General features: G+C 53.5%; 6 protein-coding genes across 6 annotated transcripts; 4 read left to right on the top strand and 2 right to left on the bottom strand.

Annotated features, from left to right (window-relative positions):
- The first annotated feature begins 109 nt into the window (after positions 1–109).
- On the top strand, positions 110–1770 carry V8C40DRAFT_247760 (uncharacterized protein). The gene is made up of 4 exons (XM_083216400.1): positions 110–213; positions 280–419; positions 515–1187; positions 1292–1770. Exons 1-4 carry the CDS (start codon positions 184–186, stop codon positions 1460–1462), a joined length of 1014 nt encoding a protein of 337 aa, XP_083071989.1. The 5' UTR covers positions 110–183; the 3' UTR covers positions 1463–1770.
- V8C40DRAFT_247759 (mitofusin) lies at positions 1574–4833 on the bottom strand. Its single transcript, XM_083216399.1, has 2 exons — positions 2374–4833; positions 1574–2310 (listed from the first exon to the last, which is right to left on the bottom strand). Exons 1-2 carry the CDS (start codon positions 4673–4675, stop codon positions 1964–1966), a joined length of 2649 nt encoding a protein of 882 aa, XP_083071988.1. The 5' UTR covers positions 4676–4833; the 3' UTR covers positions 1574–1963.
- A 228-nt stretch (positions 4834–5061) lies between these two features.
- On the top strand, positions 5062–6761 carry V8C40DRAFT_247757 (ESCRT-III subunit protein DID4). Its single transcript, XM_083216398.1, has 4 exons — positions 5062–5237; positions 5297–5572; positions 5634–5891; positions 5956–6761. The coding sequence occupies exons 1-4, from the start codon at positions 5232–5234 to the stop codon at positions 6091–6093; spliced, it is 678 nt and encodes a 225-aa protein (XP_083071987.1). The 5' UTR covers positions 5062–5231; the 3' UTR covers positions 6094–6761.
- Positions 6762–8148: 1387 nt separating this feature from the next.
- On the top strand, positions 8149–10496 carry V8C40DRAFT_247750 (phosphatase 2C-like domain-containing protein). The gene is made up of 2 exons (XM_083216397.1): positions 8149–9462; positions 9522–10496. The coding sequence occupies exons 1-2, from the start codon at positions 8173–8175 to the stop codon at positions 10062–10064; spliced, it is 1833 nt and encodes a 610-aa protein (XP_083071986.1). The 5' UTR covers positions 8149–8172; the 3' UTR covers positions 10065–10496.
- A 1760-nt stretch (positions 10497–12256) lies between these two features.
- V8C40DRAFT_33922 (coactosin family protein) lies at positions 12257–17008 on the top strand. The gene is made up of 4 exons (XM_083222860.1): positions 12257–12548; positions 12641–12828; positions 12930–16652; positions 16720–17008. Exons 1-4 carry the CDS (start codon positions 12475–12477, stop codon positions 16752–16754), a joined length of 4020 nt encoding a protein of 1339 aa, XP_083071985.1. The 5' UTR covers positions 12257–12474; the 3' UTR covers positions 16755–17008.
- Positions 17009–18472: 1464 nt separating this feature from the next.
- Positions 18473–21699, bottom strand: V8C40DRAFT_266834 (uncharacterized protein; the record flags this gene model as incomplete). Its single annotated transcript, XM_083219794.1, has 3 exons — positions 18473–18855; positions 18911–20685; positions 20765–21699. The coding sequence occupies 3 exons, from the start codon at positions 21697–21699 to the stop codon at positions 18473–18475; spliced, it is 3093 nt and encodes a 1030-aa protein (XP_083071984.1).
- Between the last annotated feature and the right edge of the window lie 1739 nt (positions 21700–23438).

The raw sequence follows: 23438 nt of genomic DNA, 5'->3' as shown, positions 1-23438 counted from the left end.
TTGTGATGTGTTTTTTTGAAGTTGATTATAGAATTGTTGTGAGTGAGATTCAAGACTGATAAGCTACAACTGTGGGGCAATGTAAACTATCACCACTCACCCTCATCCTCCTCATATACCGTTCCCTCTCACAGCCTCCCATCTCTCTACATAAATCCTCACACAACCCAAATAAGTAAAGTTATGGACTTTGTAGCATTACCCAAAATCGAGGTCCGTATCCACTCCTCTCTCATCTCCAAACCCTCAAAGCAAGAATAATCACTCACATGTTTCCAGCTTCACGCTCATCTCACGGGCAGCATCTCCCGCCAAACACTGCACGAGATATGGCTCAAGAAGCATACCGCCGGAGAAACGGACCTAGAAGATTCTCTACTCGTAATACCAGAGGGCAAGCATGATTACAATCTCGAAACGTAAGAAAGCAGCACACACATCCATACAACTCATCTGTCCTTCTCGTCATTCTCTTTAACTTCAACAAAACTCTGATATATATATATTCGACCAGCTTCTTCCCCCTCTTCAGCAAATACATCTACGCCCTCCTCACCGACGAACCCTCCCTCCGCCACGCCACCACATCCGTCCTCCAATCCTTCCTCCTCGACGGCGTCGTCTACCTCGAACTCCGCACAACCCCCCGCTCTACCCCGTTCCTCTCTACCACGCAATACATATCCATCCTCCTCGACACAATCTCCTCTTTTGAAACTTCCCACCCGGCCCTGCACACGCGCCTCATCCTCTCCATCGACAGACGGCACGACTTCGCCACCGCGTCGTCAATCCTCGATCTCGCGCTTTCTTTGCCCGGCAGCATCGTGGGGTTGGATCTCTGCGGTGATCCAGCTGCTCGTCCTAACGGCGAAGTAGCGCTCTTCACGCCGTTGTTTGAAAGGGCGAGGGAGGCTGGGTTAGGTATCACGGTGCATTTCGCAGAGGCGGAGAGTAGTGCTTCGCCGGAGGAGTTGAAGACTTTGTTGAGTTGGAGACCGCATCGTTTAGGCCACGTTATTTGCGAAGACGCAGCTACGAAGCGCGAGATTGCGTTGCGAAAGGATGAGTTGTGTCTGGAATTATGTTTGAGCTGTAATGTACATGCGGGTATGGTGAAGAGTGGTTTTGAGGGCCATCATTTTGGCGAGTGGAGGGCTGTGGAGGGCGTCAAGGTGTCTTTGGGGGTAAGTTTCGTTCCATCATCACCATTGCCATCTTTTGATCTCATCCTTTGGAAACGATATTATACATATGTCATGACAGGGGAAAAGCTGACATATTTACTTAGACCGACGACGTAGGCATCTTCGGCAGCCCCCTATCCAACGAACACCGCCTCGTCGCCCAACACTTCCGCCTCGACAAGTCCCAAATCTGCGCCCTTGCTAGAGAACCCATCGATCACATCTTTGGGGGCGAGCTCGAAAAGGAGAGACTACGCCAAATCATGTGGCCTTGACAATTTCACACCTCCAAAACTTACTCCGTACATCACAGCAACCTTGGATAAAACTAGATGTCTTTATATCACGGCAATCTTGGATAGAACTAGACGTCTTTTTCTTAGAACGACGGGTCATGCCCCCTTTTTCATATTCTCTTCTTTCTCACTCATCTATTTTTGTCAAAACTAAAACTGCGCTATATCGACTGTTTAACAACATACGCAAACTTCATAACGCTATGGCTATGCTATAGACAGGAAACCAGGTACAAAGACTAGAGGAGAGCAGGGTTGTAGCTCCATCCATGAATTTCCACTTTCCTACCGCCCACTTCACCAATTTTTTGGTATATGTATTTTTTTTTAAACCCCCCGTTTCCTCAGAACAGCACTTCGTAGCGCGTCCCTTTTTTCAAATCTCCATAATCCTGTAAACGCCAAAGGACAAAAAGAGCATCATGAGTCCCAATCTAATTCGTTTCATCACGCGTTATATAAAAGCCTCAATTTCATGGTTTAGTGCGAGTTCTGCGGCGGCGTATCGAGGTCCACGCCCTCAACCATGTTCTTCTGGACCTGGCTTTCGCCAACCAGCTTCCGGAAGAACTTGGAGGCTCGCTCGCTCTCGCCCTTGACCTTGACCGTCTCGTCGCGCTTCTTGTTGAGGTCCTTGACGCTGTGGTCAAGGCCGACGCGCAGGTTGTCGGCGGGCATGCGCAGGACGGTGCGTACCGAGCCCGAGATTCGGGAGGCGTTGGTGTGAACATAGTCAATCTCGGCGAGCTGTGCCTCAATCTTCCTGGCCAGCCGGTGGGGGAGAGAGTTGGGAATCTGTTGAAGTACATATGCCGACGCGGCAATGGCTAGAGGAATCAGTTAGCAAAAAGTCTACATCTGCAGTAAGAGAGGGATCACGGGTTACATACCGGCAACGACAATGCCAGGCAAGATGAGCTTGCGAAGGTTATCATTACCAATGATGCGTGTCGCCATCATGGCATGGTCCACCCAGGAATTCATTCCCAGCATGCGAGGCACAACAGCGCCAGCAATAGTCAGGGCCATACCCGTGCCGGCAAACTTCTCCTGGCTATGCATCAAGGTTGAAAAGTCCACAAAGTCGGCAAACTCCGTGGGCACGTCCACCTGGCGGGCAAGGGCGTCCTTCTTCCGCCGGAACATGACGTCTGGCCGGAAGTGAAGATTCTGGAACTCGTCGCCCACGTGGAGCAAGCCGAGCTGTTTGATGGCGTTGACGCCCTTGACCGTCTGGGCTCGGGCGTAGTCCTCGCATCCGTTGACGGCATCGGCAATGTGGGAGAGAATGGCGTCCTTGAGGTCGTCTGCGTATCCAAAGGCGCCAAAGAGGCCGGGATATGGGATATCGTATTTGGTGCTTCCGGCGTATGTGATGGCGGCGTTGAGGTGCCCTCGGGTGTGATCGTAAATGTCCTTGCACGTCTCCTCAATGTTGTGGACGACCTGTTCGTCGACCTCTGATCGGGCCTTTTTGCTGGCCAGGATCTGGGGCTCAAGTTCCTTGAGCTCTTGGGTGACTCGGTCGAACTCGGACTGAGCCACCTCGTGGTTGACCGTGGCCAACGTCCCAACATCGTTGAGGATGTTGAGCAGATACGTCCTTGCAGGAGCAAGCTTCGATCTGGCTCGTTTTTCCAAAACAAATCTGCGGAGAGACTGTTCAAGCTTCTCAAAGTCTCGAACCTTGTCCGAGTCCTTGCCCTTGTCATCGCCGGGATCATCGCCACCGCCGCTGCCGCTTCCACTGCCGCCTCCGCTGGGTCCGCCGGGGGGTGAAGGCGCCATTGGGATGACATTGCTGGAGACAAAGTGGACGAGCTCTGAAGCTTCTTTGTGTGTACGTGGGCTCAGCCCTGCAACTTGATCAAGGATCATCTTCTGGCATCGCTCCTTGTCTCGAATGAAGTCGTAGCCATTGACGACAATGAAAATGTAGGCCTTTTCTGCAGCGGCAGCCCAGATGAATTCCTTGGCAGACTGCGTAAAGTGGTTTGCTGCGGAGACGACAAACACGACAACGTCAATCTCCTCCTGCCGAGCAAAAATGGCCGTCGTCTTGGTCGTGTCAGAGTTTAGACCTGGAGCGTCGATAAGGGCAATGTCAACGACGCCGTTGTTAAGTAGAGATTCATCAATTGTTCTAACGTCCTTGACGTAAACCTTGCACTGGACGTATTTTTCATTGTCAATCACAATATTTTCCAGCTCCTGGAGGGAGTATGCGTCATAGGTCGACTCGTCGTTTCGGTTGTAAATCATCTCCTTGTGGACTGCGTGGACCTCTTCGATGCCTGCGTTCTCTCGAGCGTCCAGCACCTCGCAAAAGATGGCAGTGCAAGGCTGTTGGTCTTCGGGCAACACTTTGCGTCGCAAAAGGGCATTGCAGAACGTCGACTTGCCTGCGTTCAGATCGCCTGTGATGAGTACTTTGCTTGACTTGTCCTCGATACGTTCGCGGAGATTCACGAGATGCTTGATGCTGGAGCTGATTTTTCCATCCAGAAGCGACGCAATGGAGCCCTTCTCCAGTGAGTGTACCAGCTCGGCCTGGTGCAGAGCTCCTAGTTTGAGATCCAATTTCAACACTGAAAACTCTTGTGCAATCTGTGGCGAAACGAGCCTCGGCTCTGCTGCAGGACGAGTCTCGGCCGCCTGGCTGGACTCGGCCGATGCGTCCTCGAGACTGGTCATGGCTCTCCTAAGCATGGGGGGTGGTGGTGCCTGGTTGGACCTGGCCGTGATGTCCTCCATGGTCGACGAGTGCAGGATGCCGGGGCGAGGCACGTCAGACTCCATCTTCTCGGCTCGCTGAACCGACGGGTAGTGCGCAGGCCACACGGCGTTCATCTCGCGAAGGCCATGCAGCAGATCCAGCACCTTGTTAATTGATCGGCCCAGCGTAGCTCTCTGGGAATTGTACCATAGCTGGTGGATAGCTCCGGATTGTCGCTGGTGGCCATGGGGCTGCATGTCCCACATGCCCGGCTCGTCGCCCATGATGCTGCCGCCGTATCCCGAATCAATGTCCAGCATGCTCTGGAGACGAGCGGCGTGCTCGGAGGTGGTGCCGTTGCCGACCGTCATGTATTTGGGCCGCTCTCCGGCTGGGCCTGGGGAATCGAGGTCGGCATCGTCCGAGTCCCGGCTGGCGGGCGCCTTGCCCTTGTCGTTGAAGTATTCTTGGCTCATGCTGGTCAAGGACTGCTTGTGCGCAGCATTGTCGAGCTGAAGGGTAAGCTAAAGGGTAGAGATGCAGAGATGCAAGGAATGTGGATGATGTAAAAAGGTCGAAAGATCGGGTAGGAGCACGAGGGTCGGGCTTTGAATGGGGTTCGTCAAGTAAAAAGGTTGCATGATGTTTAAGCAAATTCGCGCCCCCCGGTGACGAAGCTGCCCTGATTGGCCTAGTGCCTCGGCACAAGCTCGGGAAGCACGCGCTATCTTATCGCAGGCCCCCAAGAACCGGGCGTTGACGGCACAAGTATCTTCACGCCTGCGACCGCCGTGGGGGTACATGGCGGTGCTTCCTGGCCGACTGACGTCCCAGTCCCGACTAGCAACGCAAACATGCCAGACGACGTCGCTCCTCGGGCACTCCGCTAGGCAGATACTATATCATCCAGTTCCTGTCCGCTTCATCGTTCAATTTCTCGCCGGAACTCGCCCGTCGCCCGAATTATTCTTTCTATCCAGAAAGCAAGACTCTGCAATTGTCGCTTCTCCACAAGACGCAGCCGTCGTCATCATGAATGTGAGGGCAATGCCTCTGCCTGTCTGTATAGCGGCACCTAACCTCGACTTCCATTGCAGATCCTAGAATGGGCCTTTGGCAAGCGCATGACGCCGGCTGAGCGTTTACGCAAGAACCAGCGCATGCTCGACAAGGCGATTCGCGAACTCGACCAGACCCGCGTCAAGCTGGAGAAACAGGAGAAGACGCTGATACAGCAGATCAAGCAGAGCGCCAAGAATGGGCAGATGGGGGCGTGCAAGATCCAAGCCAAGGACCTGGTGCGCACACGGCGGTACATTGAGAAGTTTTACGGCATGCGTAGCCAGCTGCAAAAGATTTCCCTGCGGCTCCAGGTATGACGTTGCTCGGGTTTGATAACCGACTGCCGTATGCGCATACTAACGGGCGAGACAGACCTATCGAACAAACGAGCAGATGATGCAGGCCATGAAGGGTGCCACGATGGCATTGGGCAGCATGAACAGGTCCATGAACCTCCCCCAGCTCCAGCGCATTGCCATGGAATTCGAACGCGAAAACGACATTATGGAACAGAGGCAAGAGATGATGGATGACGCCGTTGATGACGCCATGGATGTTGGGATCGAGGAAGAAGGTGACGAGGTTGTTGAGCAAGTCTTGGAGGAGATTGGTATCGACCTGAACCAAGCTGTAAGGCTCATTCCTATCCCATATCAGGCCCAATGCGCAACATGACTGACCCAATGAACAATAGCTTGGGGAGACTCCAACCGCCTTGGGCAACTCTGCCGTGTCTGAGGGCAAGATTGCGCAGGCCGTTGGGGCCGGAGGCGGTAGCGGTGACCCGGTCGATGATGACCTCCAGGCCCGACTCGACAGCCTTCGAAAGTAACCGGCTGCTGCTACTACTTTATGACGAATCCGCGAATGAAATAATGAATGAGAAGCCTCGGAGTAGCCTCCCAGCGGAACCTCCCAGACTCCGTTGAGCATGGGAAGAAGTAAGGGCGAAAGTCTCTTTAATGAGGGATCCAGATGATTCAAACGACGATGATACCACAGGGGATCGTCCAGCGGAGCATGTTATTATATATATGTGGACGGGGCTTAGATGGGAGTGAGCCGTGTTACGTTTTCTCGTTGGGCGCAAGAGGTGTTGAAGGCCATTATGATTTGAAGCATACACTTGCAGATATATTTACGCACGCAGAGGTTATCCACTACCATGATTGACCAGGGAGGACTCTTTCATCCCGCTGTAGCTGTCCAGTAGTAATGTCTTTGTCAAGGCTGGATATTGACCGTCTCTGGACTCTTTGGAGCAGTATTATCCGCATACCTTAGTGCTCTAGTAGTTTCTCACCATCTCGTAATTGCTTCATACCCCTGATGGGTAGTGCGGTTTATACCCATTTGTGTACAGCTGCTCTTGACTCCTTCTCGGCCTCGGTGATTCCCACCCTCGGGGATCGCGGCCTTACCAGGATCAACAAAGGACATGATCCGGAGCAAAAAGAGAGCAACACGATCAAGTGGACACGCAGGGCTGCTAAGCAAGGCATTGATGGAGGCGCTAAAGCTCCCCCGCGTCCACTAAGAGCGCCGAAGCCGCCGCCTCGAATCTGGCGCCTCCGTGTGATGCAGCAAATGTCGCCGAGCTGCAGTTTGGCTTTGTCTCGAACAGGCAGATGGTGTCTCGGAACTCGAGGGTGCACAGGCAGCACTGGATTTGGTGGCCTCGCAGTACAAAGGCGGAAGCAGGGAAGCAGCTGATATTACTGTACCAGGACATGTATTCTAGGTGACGTGAGAGCTCGCTGAGATGCCCATGTAAGGGTAGCACAGCACAGCAGCTTATTGGTGCTTGATGCACTGCACTGCACTAATTATCCCCGGAGGCGCTAATGGACGGCCTGGAGACGCCAACAAAGAATCCCATTGCTCAAAATGCAGCATTGCGCAGCCCCCCAGATCAGCTTTTGCTTTTTCCTTTCATGTTCTTAACTTTGATATCACCGGAGAAGAACGAAACTCTTTTTCTTTATTCTTACTTCCGGGGGGATGATTCTATCCGAGTCACCATTTGATTACACGATAAAAATAGAACGGAACCTGAACCTGTGTCTGGTATGTACTGCATTGGTGCTCAGCTCCATGAATCCTGTTTGCCTCGAACTACCCGCACCCTGGCCCGGACATGAACATGAACATGCCATGCTGCCGCTCCCTCATCCCATCGTCATCGTCATCAGAGGCAAAGCTGCCTGTCTACCGTCAAATGTTTGCCTTGGAGCACAAAGTTCAAGTTGCCACACATAGACAAAGCCCGTGATGTGATTCACTGCCGTGTCCTCTCATGGAACTCATCGTCAGCTGTTGCGCAACGCAGACGTTAGCGCTTGCACGGCTCTACAGGGCCCTTGTCACCGCAAACCACAGCACTACCTAGTACCTAAGCATCAGCTGGATGCTTCCCAGTTGACGCTCCCCGCTGTCCCCGCCCATGTCATCCATATCCATTTCTATGCCCCCCTCCTAATGCCCCAACTCTAAAATAGCAACCTAACGCTCTGATCTTTGATCCATCTCAAGTCCTGTCCTGCAAGCTCACTGGCACAGTCTCTCGACTCTTGCGACGCCCCTTAGACATCCCTGGAATTCGCATCGAATCACGGCTGCACTAGGCGCCTGGGCCATCCAATCACGCTCCATCCCCTTCGTCTTCGCTCCCCCACGAGTGCGATCCATAGCCATCCATCCGCAGCCCCGCGACGACGCTGTTCGAATAGCCCCAACACCCTTTCGCTTCTCTGCGACACCGATCTGCTTTGTTCTATAACCCGTTGCCCATCAACCAACTTCAACAACATCCTCCTCCCTCTCCGGCTCCGGAAGTCTCTTCCTCCTCCACAAACTGGCCGGTAACAAGCGTCGCAGTCTCTCCTCTCACGGAGGAAGTCTGCTAAATAGAATGTTTGGCGGAGCCTCCAACAACTCGTCGGGGGCCAAGTCTGAAAGCGATTCCAAGAGCGACGGCAAGTCGCCTTCTCCCGAGGCCAGCCCGACCACGGCCTCTGCGGTTCCCATCAAGAACGCAGACCAGGCGGCCAGCGGCGAGAAGCGCAGCGGCAATGGCAGCCCCCCAACTCGACAGGATACCGGCGAGAAGAAGCGCAGGAGTAGTGGCGTCAGCAGCAAGGCCAGCAGCCTGCTAGCTTCGGCCAGGAACTCGCTCAACTTCTCCCAGGTTGGCCGCTCGGGATCCGACGCAGGCGCTCAGACGCCGCTCCAGAAGCTCGGGAAGCAGGACCCAGCTCTCGCCGTGCCCCAGGGTCAGCACAACAACTCGGCCGGCGACTCGGTTCCCGGACCAAAGTCCACCTTCCGCGTCGGCGTTTGGGAAGATAGGAACAAGAAATGCCGCCGGACGATGGAGGATACGCATGCCTTTTTGTACAACTTCCTGGACACGCCGGCTCCTGCGGTTGACGCATCTGCCGGAAAGGACAAGTCAAGTAAGGACGACAAAGAGGCTGCTCAGAAAGAGGTCTCTGAGTCGGACAATGGCTACTTTGCCATCTTTGACGGCCATGCCGGCACATTTGCTGCGGACTGGTGCGGCAAGAAGCTTCACATTATTCTAGAAGACATGATACGAAAGCACCCCAATATGCCGATCCCCGAGCTCCTGGACATGACATTTACATCCGTCGACGCCCAGCTCGAGAAGCTCCCGCTCAAGAACAGCGGCTGCACAGCTGCCATTGCGGTTCTTCGCTGGGAGGACCGCGTGCCCAGTGATCGATCCGTCACTGGCTCTCTGGCCATTGCCCCAGCTGCCGCAAACGTTGCTGCCGGCAAGGTACTGGCCAAGTCGCAAGAATCAGAAAAGGAAAAAGATGGCCCGTCAGAACCGTCGCAGGCCGTTCCTAGCGAGTCTATAACCGCCAAACTCAGGGGAATGGCCAGTCGACAGCGTGTCTTGTACACGGCCAACGTGGGAGATGCACGCATCATCCTGTGTCGAAACGGCAAGGCCCTGCGTTTATCCTACGATCACAAGGGCAGTGATGAAAACGAAGGAAAGCGAATTGCTAATGCCGGTGGTCTCATCCTCAACAACCGCGTCAACGGAGTCTTGGCTGTCACCAGAGCGCTTGGAGATACCTATATGAAGGACCTCGTGACTGGCCACCCATACACCACCGAGACGGTCATACAACATGACCTTGACGAGTTTATCATTATTGCTTGTGATGGAGTGAGTATCCGCTGGCAGGGATTATTGTCTGGGAAGATGCGCTGACTTAGTGTGAATAGCTATGGGACGTATGTAGTGATCAAGAGGCTGTTGACCTCGTGCGAGAAGTTCACGATCCGGGTGAAGGCTCGAAACTACTAGTCGACCACGCTCTCAACCGATTCAGTACGGACAACTTGTCGTGTATGATTGTGCGATTCGACAAGGAGGCTCTTGCACAGAGCCAAGCCACCCCAACTCGCTCGGATACCGAAGCCGAATCGAACAATGGAACTGCGGCAAAGGTCAGCGAGGTGGACAAGATTATCTCGGACACCAAGCAGAAAATCGCCGAGGGCAAAACTCCAGCCGTGGGCGTGTCAGCTAGCAATAGCGGACGTGGATATGACGCTGTTCCCGCGCAGGAGGAGGGATTCGTTCCCACCAGCTTGAGCGATGCATTAGTTGAAGAGCCTATTGCTATTGAGGAGGATGATAGCCCCGAGTTGGCTGCGACCAAAAACCCGGCCGAGGCTGCTGCTGCTGCTACTTCTGCTGCACAAGAGTCTACTTCAGCTGCGCAAGAGTCAAAACCCGAATCAAAGGAGCCTGCAGACGCCTAGGATTCACACACCCCTGCTGTCCAGCCAGAGGCCGTATAGCAGTCCCGATTGAGCCTCTCGGACGAGCCTCCAACTGAAGTAAGCAGGGGTGGAAGTGGTGGTAGCAATATGGCCCAGACCTACAGAGTACACGCGGGGCGGCAGGTGGTGGAGGGGTCTAGTCGACGGAATGGCAGAGTGGCAGATTCTGGGGATCTGTATTGGTTCGAGCATTCATATACTACGAAAGAGAAAGACGAGACAAGACGAGATGTTGACGAGGCTGAGGTCTCATGGGTGCAGTGGGCATACGGTTGGACAAAGACTAAGACGGCCAGGCCAGGTGTTGTACGCTACCTGTATCTGTATGTAAGAGATTGCGGATGTTGTTTGGGTTGTTTTTTGCGGAATGCAAGACTATCGATATCGAGTATACTACTATATTGGTTTTGAGTGTCATTGCTGGTGAATTCTGCCTCGTGTTGATGTGTAAGCTTCTCTTTGCCTCGTAGATGCTTAAAAACAAAGTTATCATTCAAGGGCAAGATACAATGGAGCATGTCTATGGAGTCGGGGTATTAAAAAGATGGACGACATACGGAGCGTGTCACTTGATACCAAATTACTACGGTAAAATACTACTGTACTCCTTGCTTATAATGGTGGAGCAGAGGACAGCAGGATATAAGACAGGCTCCCAGACATTGTCCCTTCCGTAGGATCCGGCCAAGATGACTAAGAAAGAAGACAATGATAGAGGACAGGAAATGATAATGATTTCCAACCTTACCAATGATTGCGCACGAAGCATCAACACAGCCCATCCGTTGACGAATTGCTTCTTATTGCTCGTACGAGTACTAGTACCGGTCAGCGAGTCGCAAATTATGGTAGCTGAGACGAACCAATAAACAGCCACAGCACAAGCTGCACCAGCTATCCGGAGACGCGGCCGGCCTCCACTAATGATGCTACTGCCAGTATGGGTAACGATGGGGCTTTAAAAGTGCAGAGGTGCAGACAGCAGCTGCACGACGTGCGTTTCAGAGCCCAGCCACAGGAACGGCACTTACGCGGGATCGAAAGCTGATTTTAATGCTTGTCTGTTGGACGAACGATGCGATCAATTTGGTTGCAGTAACAACAACAAGATGATCGGCACTCTCACCGTTCCGTACGGGCATAACAGTGACAAACAAACAAACAGTTGCAAGCCAACGAACGGGCAGCTTATCGCCATCCCATCCCAAAGACAAGAGAACGCCGTGCCACTACCGCGCAACTATTGGACGGCTTTTGTGTTAGGGGGGGCCCGAGCTCATTTCAAAAATTAACGAAATGGGGATCCCCCCGGTTCGCGGTTGATGAAGACACAAAGTGCAGTGCCAATACGGAGCCCTTCTCTGCCGTTGGCCTGTCGAGAGACCCCTGGTTCCGGGATGGAGGAGCTTGCAGGGGTTCGTTGAATGGCCCAGCTAAACCCCCTTAAGCCAACTGGGACTCGAAAGACCTCGTAGCATCGTGGGACGGGATTGCTAATGAGCAGGGAAGAGGAATGCCAGGCCGGCTGTTGAGATGCGCTGGCTTTTGTCGTGGGCCCCGCGTCTGGCAGGCTGGAACGCGTTTGCCTGGGCTATCATTCGACTGCCCATCCAATCCAATGGCGCGGTACAACTGACAATCTCTTTACTTGTCTTGTCTTGTCTTTTGATGCTGTCCGTCTGTGCTTCGTGTGGGTGGCACCAAGTTTGCATTGCCTTGTCTAGACCCCCTTGCACTCCATGTATCTGCGGCGCGGCGCTTAGCAACAAGTGGACTCTCTCAGGCACAGGCACAAGCACAGGCACATTCGATCTCGCGACCTGCAGCGCGGCCTCGTTTTTTTCTCTGTTTTGCGCAGCCAAGCAAAGAGAGTGACAGCGTTGCGTTGTGCCAGAGTTTGGAGTACCGCGAAAAGCTCGATGTAATTCCGTTCCGGCCACCATTCCTTGCATCTTCCCCCATCCTGAACAGACAGGCCTCGATTTGCCCTACCAGGACAGGACAGCTTTCCAAGGCGTCTCAAGCTCAAGGTTGTTTGCATTGCATACGATACGATACGCTTCCCCCACGTCGCGATTCGTTCCTCTCCATGCGCATCGCTGTCGCATCCTGCCCCTGAGTACGGTATTGGTGGTGGCACGCTCGCAAAGCCGACGCAGCGCGCTTGTTTGCTCTCGGGCGCACAGTCTTTCATTCTCAGTCCTTCGTTACTGTTGATATTATTTTTTTCGCTTCATTTTATAAGAAAGGCACCTTTTTTTGTCGCTCTTTATTCATCGCCTTTCCCTTCCGGCCTTCTTTGAGATTCCCTCTGGGTTGAGCTGGACTTGGCCGAGCTGGTTGGCGGAAGCGATCGAACCATAGATATCGGAGCCACATCCGAGCAAACATGTCGCTAAACGGCTTAGACGATCCCAAGATTGTAGAGGCGCATGAGGCTGGCGTTGCTGAGCCTGGAGGATGGTATGCATGGTCCACTCCCCCAAATCTAAGTGCAGTGCTGTGTAAGATTTCCATTTGCTAAGACCCGGCCTTTTGCTTTGTGTTATCGATAGGTTCCTGCTCAAGTATTCGAGTCGCGACGAGGTCGAGCTGCTGGAGAAGGGAAATGGGGGCATTGTCGAGATTCGAAATGCCATTGCCGGCTTTGAGGAAGAAAGCCCGTTGTATGGGTTTTTGCGGTACCGGAGGAGGAATGTCATTGTTAAATACCTACCCGAAGACTGCTCTCGGCTTATACAAGGTGAGTTTTATTTGTTGCTCATACATTTGTTCCCATCTTTGGATCAGCGGTGATCTGCGTCGCAAATCATCATAGGGATGCTAACTGTGGCCGACTACTAGCTCGAGTTGCCGTGCACTTCAACGCCGTCTGCGAACGATTTTCCCCGTACGATACCATATTCGAAATCTCGACGGCCGCCGAACTGAGAGACACGAAGCTATCTGCAGCATGCTCCTTGCATGCGGCATCTGGGTCTACGGCATCATCCACCAGCTCGCGAAGACGACGCTTGGTGGAAATCGCCGAGGAGGAAGAAGAGGATCAACGATCTTCAAAGCGGCAGTCAGTGCTGGAATCCGACGATGGCCGGCCGCGAACACCTGGCGGCCAATCTACAGCTGGGGATGAGGTCAAGCTCAACTCTGAGCTGGCATCTTCGCCTGAGCACAGCAAGTTTGCAGCTTCGACTACCTCTGAGGTGCCCAAGTTTTTGGGAATTCCCGACGCACCGCCTTCGCCTACCCGGTCGGTTGATACCACCGATAGCTACAACTACTACCTCACGAGCAAGCCAAAGGTGAAGCTCGCTGCCCGACCTGCGGCCGACGGTGCGAAAGCGTCTGGAAATTTTAGACCCGTTTCATCTCTGCCGGCGGGATACAGGTTTGGAAAGGGCCAGAAGAAGGGAAAAGGAAAGGACGGAGATTCCGCGTCCTTGATCCATGAAGAAATCCCAGAGATGGAGCCACCTGCTGATACTACTACTGCTACCCCGGCAGCGGCACCAGAGGACTCATTAGGAATCACTGGCGATGCCTCACGACCGACTACGAGCACGGGGCCAGCGGCTGATACGTTGTCTGTGTTGTCTGTGCCCGCGGCGCCGACTAAACCTACCATTACGCCCGAGAAGGCTAGGCTGATGAAGGCCATGAAGCTTAGGGAGAAGAAGAAGAAGCAGCAGGAACAGCAGAAACAGAAGCAGAAGGACACACCAGGCCTCGAAGATGAGAATACAATCGCGGGAGGAACCGAATCTGCAGTGGATATACCAGGACCCGAAGATAAGAATACAATCACGGATTTGGAGTACGCTGTGGATGCCGCTATTGAAAGCCATGATAATGATGATGATGATGGGCCGGAAGATGAAGAGAAGCAAGGAGCTGAAGGAGGAGCTGAAGATGGAACAACAGCGTCCATCAGCCAAGCGGATTCGGGCGTGGTTTTGGATAGTCTCGCGTCGTCTGTGCAGATAGATGAAGTGTCTGAGGGAACTCTGACTTCGTCTGTGCAAATTGATCAACTGTCGGAGGGAACTACCCTGACCTCGTCTGTGCAGATTGATCAAGTGTCCGAGGGAACTCGGTCAGAGTCGCCGGCAGTTACCTCTTCGGAGCGCGACGAGGAGACGGCCGCATCTTCACTTTCGGATTCCACCGACGAGACGGTTCATGCTGCGAAGAATCCGGATGAAGTAGATGCTGCCACCTCGGAAGATCAAGAGGCTGAAAAGCCTGCCGCTCCCAGTGCATCGGAGGATGAGGGCCGAGTCGCAGAGGGTAATGCATCGGGATCGCTGTTGCCTGCAGCAGTCATCACTGCTGCAGCTGATTCTTCCTCATCTTCTGCCGATGCATCATCATCGTTGAAAGAAGATGAGTCGACTGCGACAATTCAAACCAGAGAGACTGAGACTGAGACTGGTAGCAGCTCTGCGGCAATGGGGTCCAATGAGGAGATTGCTGCCGGTGCTGCTAATAAGGGATCGGCCAAGGCCGAGACTGAAAAGGAGAAAAAAGGGATTGCAGTGCCAATTTCAAAGTTCTCGGCGAATATTCCGACGTCAAAGGCCCCACCGGCCGCCTCATTAAGTGGCATGGGATCTGGCGCAGGCGAGATTCCGCCTGTACATGCGCCTGCAGGACTTGGTGCGACCCCTGGCGATGTTGCGCAGGCAACGGAGACGGAGGACAAAGGGGAATTAGAGGCAGAAGTAGCTTCTCCACCGTCCTCCATACTACCCATCCTCTCGACACAAACAACCGCCGCCATGGAGGAGGAGGCGGATCTCCATCTCATGCAGCAGACTAACCCGTCTGATGAGGCAATTCCAACTCCATCTCCTGCAGCTGCAGCGACGACGGCTAGCGACAACACGACGGCTGCTCCCGACGAGCCAGAGCCACAGTCACGCTCCAAACGCGCGGCTGGTAACCTGACACCGATCCGCACCGATCTTGGCGACGACGATGATAATGACGATGATGCTGCACTCCTCGTCCAGGAGACCGAGACCCAGGCGACCGACGAAGACGACGCGCTGAAGGACACTGACAATAAGCCAATGGTGGCCACCAAATCTCCGCTCACCCCTGTCTTCCCCAGCGCTCCCATTGCGAATGGGCCGCTAGGCGCCAGAGCTCCACAGACACAGGCGCACACCGTTCGAACAGTCTCTAATCCTGTCCGTGGCAACTTCATCGCTCCGACAGATGTAACTCAGTCCACGGCGCGTTCTCTGAGTTCGGGCGCAGCTTTCTTACACAAGGTCACGCAGCAGCAGTCGGCCAGCCTCGCCACCATGAAGCCCAACGTCGGCTCCAGCATCTCGCAGCGCATCAAGGCGCTCGAGAAGCTGTCGGCCACATCAGGTGATCAGTCGCGGCCCGTCAGTCGAGAGCGGCCGTCGTCGACCTTTTTCGCGGTGCAGAAGCGGGACACGTCCAGGCCGCCGTCGGTCGTGGACAGGACGAAATCCCTCAAGGGACGGGCCGCCTCGCCGACGCCGTCGCACCAGGACGATGCGTTCTTCGAGGGCAGAGTGCGGCTGCAGAGATCAGGATCCGTCGTCAGTCGGGTGTCCATGTTTGAGCCGCTGGCCTCTGCCTCGAGTCCGCCGTCGGGCCTGGCGCCCGGCACCCAGTCGCGAGGCCGGCCCGAGTCCGTCGCCATCACCACCAAGATCATTCGAGACCCGAGCCTGCAGCAGTCGCTGTCTGGGTACGAGCTGCCACGGGACGCTTCTGATTACGGCTATCAGTCGCCGACAGACCACCACCACCGAGGCAACGACGATGGCTCATCAGAACGACGGTCCAGATCTCTCGAACGCGGCGGCGAGGACGACATGGGTAGGCGATCCTCGCTAAATGCGGTAAAGGGGTTCTTCAAGGACCCGCGAAAGACTGTCACTGTCTCGACTAACATGCGCCATGCCATAGTTTCTAGGACAACAACCCAGTCGCCTAGTACTGCCAGCCACCGCCTGTCCATGAGCAGTCGCCGCTCCATCACCTTTGACCGCGACATTTCCAGCGTGACTGAAGATTCATTCTCCGGCGACGACAAGTCCTCGGAGAAGAAGACTTCGCGCGCCGGGCGGTTTATGCGTAAGCTTTCCAGTTTCTCCAGTGGGATCAAGAGCAGCAAAACGAATAAAGCCCCCTCAGCAGACGAAAGCAGGAATAATGCCAACGTGAACCGTCAACAACAACAGCAGCCCTCAGCGGCTCCTCCCGCCGCCGCCACCAGCGCTGGCGAGGCGTCCATCGTGTCGGATTTGGGAGACGTCAACGTCCAGTTCCCCGACAGCCTGTTGTGGAAGCGACGCAACCTCGTCCTCGACTCAGCGGGTAACATCATCCTCAGTGCCCTGCCGGCGCAGAGCAGCCGAACAGCAGTGGGGACGAAAACGTATCACATGAGCAAGTTTCGACAGCCCGAGGTGCCGGACGTGGATGCGCAGGAGCTGCCAAACAGCGTGGTCTTGAACTTTGTCGAGGGCATGGGCATCCAGCTGGCGTGCGAGGATAGAACCGGACAGATGAATGTGCTGCATGGTATGATTTGACTTGTCTCTCGTCATGTGTGGGAAATGTGCATGGCTAACTGATTTTTGATGGATAGTTTTGCAAGCTGCTCATGCTAATCATAGCCGATGAGTATCTTTTGCGTGAAGCGTCGACTTTCAACTAACAGAGGAGTGAGAGCACACTTTTATATGTGTTACTCACATCTTATACTGAATCAAAAGAAAAAAAGAAAAGAAAAGGCTTATACAAGGCAGCATATACAGCGTATATGTATGCCCCCCCCTTGTTCCTCTACCCCTCCAAAAGGGACTCATCATGCTCTCCATGTCTGCACGATGTTGGATTATCGTCTCATGCACTTAGAACTAACCTTCCCTTATGTCCTACTATTCTCTACTTTTCTCTCTCACTCTCACTCCTTCTCATACTCTCCCTCATACAATCTCTTCTTCTTGCCGAAACAAAACCACACGCATAGAAAGTTGGGAAGGGCAACGGACCAGGGAAATGGGGATGTGGCCTTTTACAAAACCACCAAAATATCAACACTCTAGTTGGGAGAAAGTTCATCGCTAACATAGCGTCCAAAAGGACGGAAAAGAGGGGAAAGAAAGAGAAAACATGTTGGAAGAAAGATATGTTTTTATATATTTGTATATATATGGTACATGTGTTTCCCCCTCTTTCCGTCCTAGCACTTTTTGTTTTTCTTTACCTGTTTTTTTTCTTCATCTCTACCCAGATACACACACAGACAGATACACCTCGACGAGCAAACATTTCTTCCCTTTTTTGTTGTTTTTTTGTACTACTCTTTTCTTATTCTTCTAGGAAGGATTTCTTTTTTGTACTCTTATTTCACATGATACCATGGCAAGCTAGAATATTCTTGCTTATTCTTATTCTTTTATTTTTAGTGTTTATTTTTTGTCCTCTCGTACTTGTACTCACAGCGCTCCAATGCCCTACACTACAAATCAACTTTTTCTCTTGTTGTCTTTTTTTAACATCTAATTCCTTCCTTTTTTTTTGAGTTTTTATATGTGTTCTTTTAGGTGGTTCATTTTTTGGGGGAAAAGCAGTCTTGAAGAGTTGAAAGATGGATGGTGGAGGGTGGAGGGTGTTCGATAAGAAGAAAGAATGAAGAAGAAATAGTTTGTTAAAAAAAAAAAGATGGGTGGTTTTTTGAAGTTTGTCAAACTGAGTGAGTTGTGATGGATGTGGTGGGATTTTGTGACGGATGGTGTTTTATATAGATGATGGGGTGAAACGGGACAGGATGGGTTTGGGTGGATGTTGAGGATGGAATTTAGATAGAACGAATAAATTTGTAAGTTTACAACTTGCGGCCATGGATCAGAAAGATTCGAGAAGGAAGAAGAGATTGTATGATTTGAGGATGGTAATAGTACTCTGTATAAACCCACTTAGAAGAAAGAAATTTCCATATAAGCCAGCTTGATAAGAAAGAAATCTTTGTATAGGTAAGAAAGAGAAGCGATTTATTTACCATCACAAAGCAGAAAGAGAAGCGTTGTATCACTATCACAGAGCACATAGAAAAGCGACTCATCACCATCACCGAACACACGAAAGCAAAACAACAGACACCGAATACACAATGCTAATTTTCAATTCTTCTCGTAGTCCTACTATTTCCCTTAGAGGACCTAATTATAAAAAACGATCCGACAAACGAAGCCCGTACTTATCAAACAAACTAGTTTTTGTTTCCATGTTCCGGTAATATCCCCCCATTAACTTTTTCTTTTTGAAATCCCCCATATAAATCAACTCATATTCATCATAATGATCCCATCCTATCACAGCTGCTCCTACTCATTCACTCAACTCGCCGCTCCGCTCGTCCCCGGCCCATCCAACCCCGGAAACTGCACCGGGTCCATAGCCATGTACTCCAACAAATCCAGCCCACCGACATTCACACCTTCAGCCGTCATAGCAACAGAGCTATTCTCCATGTTCTGGAAAAACGCCGGGCCGGGCGGCAGATACCACATCTCGCTGCCGGCATTGTTCCACTCGTCAAAGAGGTTGACGTCCATGTTGCCGGCGCCCGAGGCGTTGCTGTTGTCCGCCGCCGGCGTTGACGGGCCGATGGACGAGGCGCCGTGGTAGGGAAAGTTGCCGGTCGAGAGGTCAAAGGGCGTGGCGGAGATGTTGTTTGCCTCGGTGGTGGTGTTGTTGGCGGTAGGAGTCGGCACTCGGTCTAAGATAAGTTAGTTTGTGAATCTCAATTTATATGGAAGGGTTCTTCAACTTACAATGTCCGTTGAGGCCGTCCCGAAGTCTCTGTGCGTGGCTGCCTACCCAGGCTGCGCCATTCTCGCCATTCTCTCCGTTCTGCACTGGCTGCACGGCGCCCGCGTTGCCCGCCTCCGGGACGGGGCTCTGTGCCTTGGCAGACGGCTGCTGCATCGGCGCCTGGATGAACCGGTTCCGCAGCCGGCTGGTAAGAGACTCCAGCAGGTCGGCGAAGCGAATGCCCAGGTGCACGTCGTCGACGATGCAGTTGCGCAGAGCCTCCACCGTGGCGTCCATCAGCTCAATGCTCAGCTTGACGTCGGAACGAGGAGCGCCCAGGGCAAACGTCTTGAGCAAGAACATGGCGCCGCTGATGATGCGAAAGTACGTCCGCACGGGTGCGTGTTTGAGGTAGCCTCCGGGTAGCAGTCCCTCGACAACCGTTCGCAAGAGATTCCGGCTTCCTTCCACCACCTCGCGCACGTACTCTTGGTCGTGGACCGTGAAGCCTCCCAGCTGACCAAGAGGCAGCTTTCCGTAGTTGATCATGGTCTGCGGAGACAGATGCGTCGGCTGGACCCCGTTGCCAGAGCTGGAAGCGTTGCCTGCATTGTTAGTGCACCGCTCGACGACCGCCTGCAACGAGAGGGAGTTGATGTAAATGCGGACATATTCGTATTCGATAGTCAGAATATGCCGAATATACTGCGGTAGACGGAACAGCTCAAACTCTCGATACCAATCCTTGAGCAGCGGTGTAAAGTCCCGTAGCAGGTCAACGTATTTGCCCGACTGGATAATCTCCGTCGTGTGCTTGCGCGTCTTGAACAACTTCTCGTTGCCGAGGTGCATAGCATTACTGATGCCCGCCCAGCAGTGGATGATTTGGTCATCAAGCTCAAGATCCGGGACGTAGTTGAATCCGTTTGCCAGGGAAGAGGGATTTGTCGCGGGCGTGCTGCTATCGTTGGTCAGGGGTCTCTGACGAGCAACGGCAGGGTCGGCTTTTCTGAGGTGCTCCGGTGTCATACTAGTCCAGCCCAAACGACCTGCAAGCTGGCTCGTGTAGATGAGCAACAGCCGCTTGATGCGATTGGCTCGCTGACGGTACACCTCATCCTTGTACTCCGGACGAGTGATGGCATCATCCTTGAGCAGCTCATCAATATCATCAAACACACCCAACTCATAGGCCAATCCCATGGCGGTGCTGAGTAGCATCCAGCACATGCGGTCGCTCCTCCACGCCGGCTCGAGCCAGCTCTCGATTCTTTTGCCGCCAATACCCGGCCCCATTGTTCTGTGCAGCTCATCCTCAGACGCCATCAACGGCGAAGCTTCCGCAATAGGAAGCACCAACTCATCAGTGGCCTCTTGCGGGGGGAAATGCAATGCACGAGGATGCCACTCGGTCAGAATCAGTAGAGACTCAATGGTGCCCAACGTCCTCAAGCTGCCTTTGCGGAGACCTCGCCAGGGCGCTGTGCTGCTCGTCTGGGACTCTTCTGTAATCATCGAAGTTGAAGCAGACCCTGAGCCGCAGAAGCCACCTCCAAAGGCTTCCTGTCCCCATAAGCATCTCTCAATCATGCCACGCAGATAGGTCCATAGCTGTTCCGGCACCGCGTGAGATCGACATATGCCACCAGTGCCGGGAAGCTGGCAATATCTCGAGGAAATCGTAAGCAAGGTAACCGTGAGAATAGGCTCCTCGGTCAAGAGGGTCAGGTGAGAGGAAGGGTTGCTAAAGGTAGGGGGCGAAATCGGTGTAAGTGGTGACAGGTATTTGTAGTAGCTATAAGAGAAGGATAAAGTCAGCTTCATCAAAATTGGCAACGTGATATACAAGAAAGGGACAAGGGTCTTGAGCCTACTAGTCAATGTATTCAATGGCTTCTTGTGCAGTGAACCACCCAGCACGCACGAAGCGGAACCTCGACCAGGCTCTCAGGGCGTCCTCATAGCCGGGCTGAGCTCTCAGCGTCGGACGAGACAGGTTGGGGTCGATGGACTGCTCAGGCCGGACGGATATGGATGGCCCCCTCGACCGGGCACGAAGGCCAGGCTCGTCCGTGGCCTGGGCCTGCTGAGGCGGCCCCGGGGCAATGGACGCCATGCTCGGCTGACGCCGATGTGTATCCGCAGCCGGGCTGGACTCGCGGTTAGCAGTGCCATACGCAGCAGCCGACGAAGGCATGACAAACCTATCCGTCGCGGCCTTGTAGAGGAGGTCGAGAGCATCGTGAGGCCCGTAGACGCCGCGCCTCATGACGGTCTGGGCCTCGAGGTTCTCCAGCGTCTGGTTGGAGTCGCCATCGCCGTCAAACTCGCCATCGTCGTGCCCGCGGCCGCCAGCCTTGCCGTCCGGCCTGCGCAGCGGCTGGGTCCTGCCATGGGATCCCCCGGGGGTCAGGGGCGTGTCGCTGTACTGGCGCTTGTCGAAGCGCGAAAAGGGCGGGCTGTCGGCGGCGTGCAGCTTCTTGCGGCCGTTGCGCACCACGTACTCGTCGGCGTCGCTGTCGTCCTCGTCCGTCTTTCTCTTGCGGCGCGTAGCACTGAAGAAGCACTCCTTGCTCTCGCGGCGGCAGCGCACGCACGGCGGGTCGTGCGGGTTGTCGACGCTGCCCAGGTCGCAGCGCACCTTGCGGCGACGGCACGGGATGCACGCCTGGTAGACGCGCTTGTGCTGGGGAACCTGTGATTGTCCCGACTGCGACTGTCCTGCCGACGCAGCCGTGGGCTGTTGCTGCGCTGATGCCGTCGTCGCCGTCGACTGGGCGGGACTGGCCGTGCTGGCATATTGGGCCATCCTATCTCTGTCTGGCTTCCCACCAACCAACGGGGTGAGATTGTGGTTGCTCGAGCGGTTTGCGGCGGGATCCCGAGGCGTAGGCCGAAGTCAAGCGAAAAACGAAGCCTGCGGGGTCTGTCTGTCTCGCAGAGCAAAAAGGCAATCCGAACGTATAAAAGAGGCAAAATCGAACCACCTCTGCAGACAAAATGGCAAGCCAGGTGTGAAAATTCCCCCGGGATCTTGTTTTATTAACTTTCCCTCGATCCTCTTTTCCCGTCTCTTGCCGGCCCTGGCTTTGAAAGATGATTAAAAATAGGAGAAAGAAGAAGACAAACCGCTGCGGAGAAAAAAGGTTAAAAAAAAAAGAGAGCCGGGTTTGTTTGTAAGAGAAAGAGGGAGAGGGAATGGCGGCAGCGCCCCGAAGCCGAGTAAAAGAAAAAAAGTACCAATTGAAACCGAAGCCCAGGCGCAGATGAAAGAAGAACGTAACAGTTTACCAATTTTTTCTCCCCTCTCTGTCCCCTTTCTTCTGAATCGCTTCTCGATTTTTCTGATTAATTCCAGACCGTTTTTAGCAAGCACTACTCCGTACCGTTCTGGTACTTTTTTTTCTTCCCGTCTCCTCTGCTTGTTCTCGGCCCCAGATAAACGAACGTGCCCTCCTTCCCCTCTCTTTTTCAATGGTTCCCCCCCAGAAAGTGCCAAAAGCCACGAGGCGATAAGAGCCGGCCCAGTTAAGCTGCACTGCCTGCACTGTTGCTGTACGAGCAAAGAGGAGAAAGGGAACTTGGGGAGAATAAAAGGTACCAGATACCGCTGCTTTCGCTACCCGCTCCGTACTTGTACACGCCGCTTCCCTCTTTCCTGCTCCGGGTCCCCGCACCTCACTCCCACGCGTCGGCCAATCAGCGCCCTCAATCAGCGTGCTATTAGCCAATAAGAGCCCGCTCTGACCAATCGCGACGGCCACAGCTGCGTCTCCTGGGGCTGGGAAGGAAGGTCACGTTGACGCAAGGACTTGCGCGGTGCATGGTCCGGTTCGTCAGTCCCAAGGTATCGTGTACTTTGGGAAGCTCGAACCTGCGAGTTCGTACCGTGTACTTCGAAGGCTCCCAAGGTGCTATAACTGCAACCTGCGAGTTTGCCTCACCGAGAGTCGAGTCTCGAGACGTTTCGTGAGCTGGCGTCTCGGTTAACGCAAGGGGGCTCTCAAAGCTTACGTTGTTTAGGCATCAGCATCAGCGTTTCCAGCGTCATGTGAATTACTCGTATACATTTGATCTCACCGTCCAAGACACGGCCGGCTGCTATTTATGGCGTCTTAATTGTTGAGTACGATGTTATCTGTTACTTAATCGAATGCAGCTCGGCTCATTGACTTGGTCACGCAACGATGGTATAAAACATCTATCTGCAAGCATCAAAGCTTCTAGTCGAGGAACCATTAGTATTAATGCCTCTAAGAAGCAACAGCTAGGATATGCTGTGCCTGACAGACTACACGATTAACATGAGGATCACGCCAGTCCAATCCAATCCATGCAAGCACATCTTCTGTACACATATTTACTCAAGTCACCCATCTATCCATCCCATCCCAGACCCAATAACGGCCCTCTGATAAGGCTGCTCCAGTCCCCCTGCAAGGGACCATCAAATGTCACTCTCACATGCATCTCCTCGCACAGGCACCACGTCATCAATCCGCCAAGACGATTTCACAGCAACGCTTCTTTCTCATTGGCTTCGATTCA

The sequence above is a fragment of the Trichoderma camerunense genome (assembly GCF_050948025.1).
Source record: "Trichoderma camerunense strain CBS 138272 chromosome Unknown V8C40scaffold_11, whole genome shotgun sequence".
NCBI lineage: Eukaryota > Fungi > Ascomycota > Sordariomycetes > Hypocreales > Hypocreaceae > Trichoderma > Trichoderma camerunense.
Note: the sequence above shows the minus strand (reverse complement) of the source record. Positions and strands in the feature narration are given on the sequence as shown.

Coding starts and splice junctions, on each gene's coding strand:
- V8C40DRAFT_247759 (XM_083216399.1), bottom strand. CDS start 4,675: ATGAGCCAAGAATACTTCAACGACAAGGGCAAGGCGCCCGCCAGCCGG. Junction 2,311..2,373: donor GCCTGGCATTGTCGTTGCCG/GTATGTAACCCG, acceptor TGATTCCTCTAG/CCATTGCCGCGTCGGCATAT.
- V8C40DRAFT_247760 (XM_083216400.1), top strand. CDS start 184: ATGGACTTTGTAGCATTACCCAAAATCGAG. Junction 214..279: donor TAGCATTACCCAAAATCGAG/GTCCGTATCCAC, acceptor ACATGTTTCCAG/CTTCACGCTCATCTCACGGG. Junction 1,188..1,291: donor GCGTCAAGGTGTCTTTGGGG/GTAAGTTTCGTT, acceptor ATATTTACTTAG/ACCGACGACGTAGGCATCTT.
- V8C40DRAFT_247757 (XM_083216398.1), top strand. Junction 5,573..5,633: donor AGATTTCCCTGCGGCTCCAG/GTATGACGTTGC, acceptor CGGGCGAGACAG/ACCTATCGAACAAACGAGCA. Junction 5,892..5,955: donor GTATCGACCTGAACCAAGCT/GTAAGGCTCATT, acceptor AATGAACAATAG/CTTGGGGAGACTCCAACCGC.
- V8C40DRAFT_247750 (XM_083216397.1), top strand. CDS start 8,173: ATGTTTGGCGGAGCCTCCAACAACTCGTCGGGGGCCAAGTCTGAAAGC. Junction 9,463..9,521: donor TCATTATTGCTTGTGATGGA/GTGAGTATCCGC, acceptor TAGTGTGAATAG/CTATGGGACGTATGTAGTGA.
- V8C40DRAFT_33922 (XM_083222860.1), top strand. CDS start 12,475: ATGTCGCTAAACGGCTTAGACGATCCCAAGATTGTAGAGGCGCATGAG. Junction 12,829..12,929: donor CTGCTCTCGGCTTATACAAG/GTGAGTTTTATT, acceptor GCCGACTACTAG/CTCGAGTTGCCGTGCACTTC. Junction 16,653..16,719: donor ACAGATGAATGTGCTGCATG/GTATGATTTGAC, acceptor TTTGATGGATAG/TTTTGCAAGCTGCTCATGCT.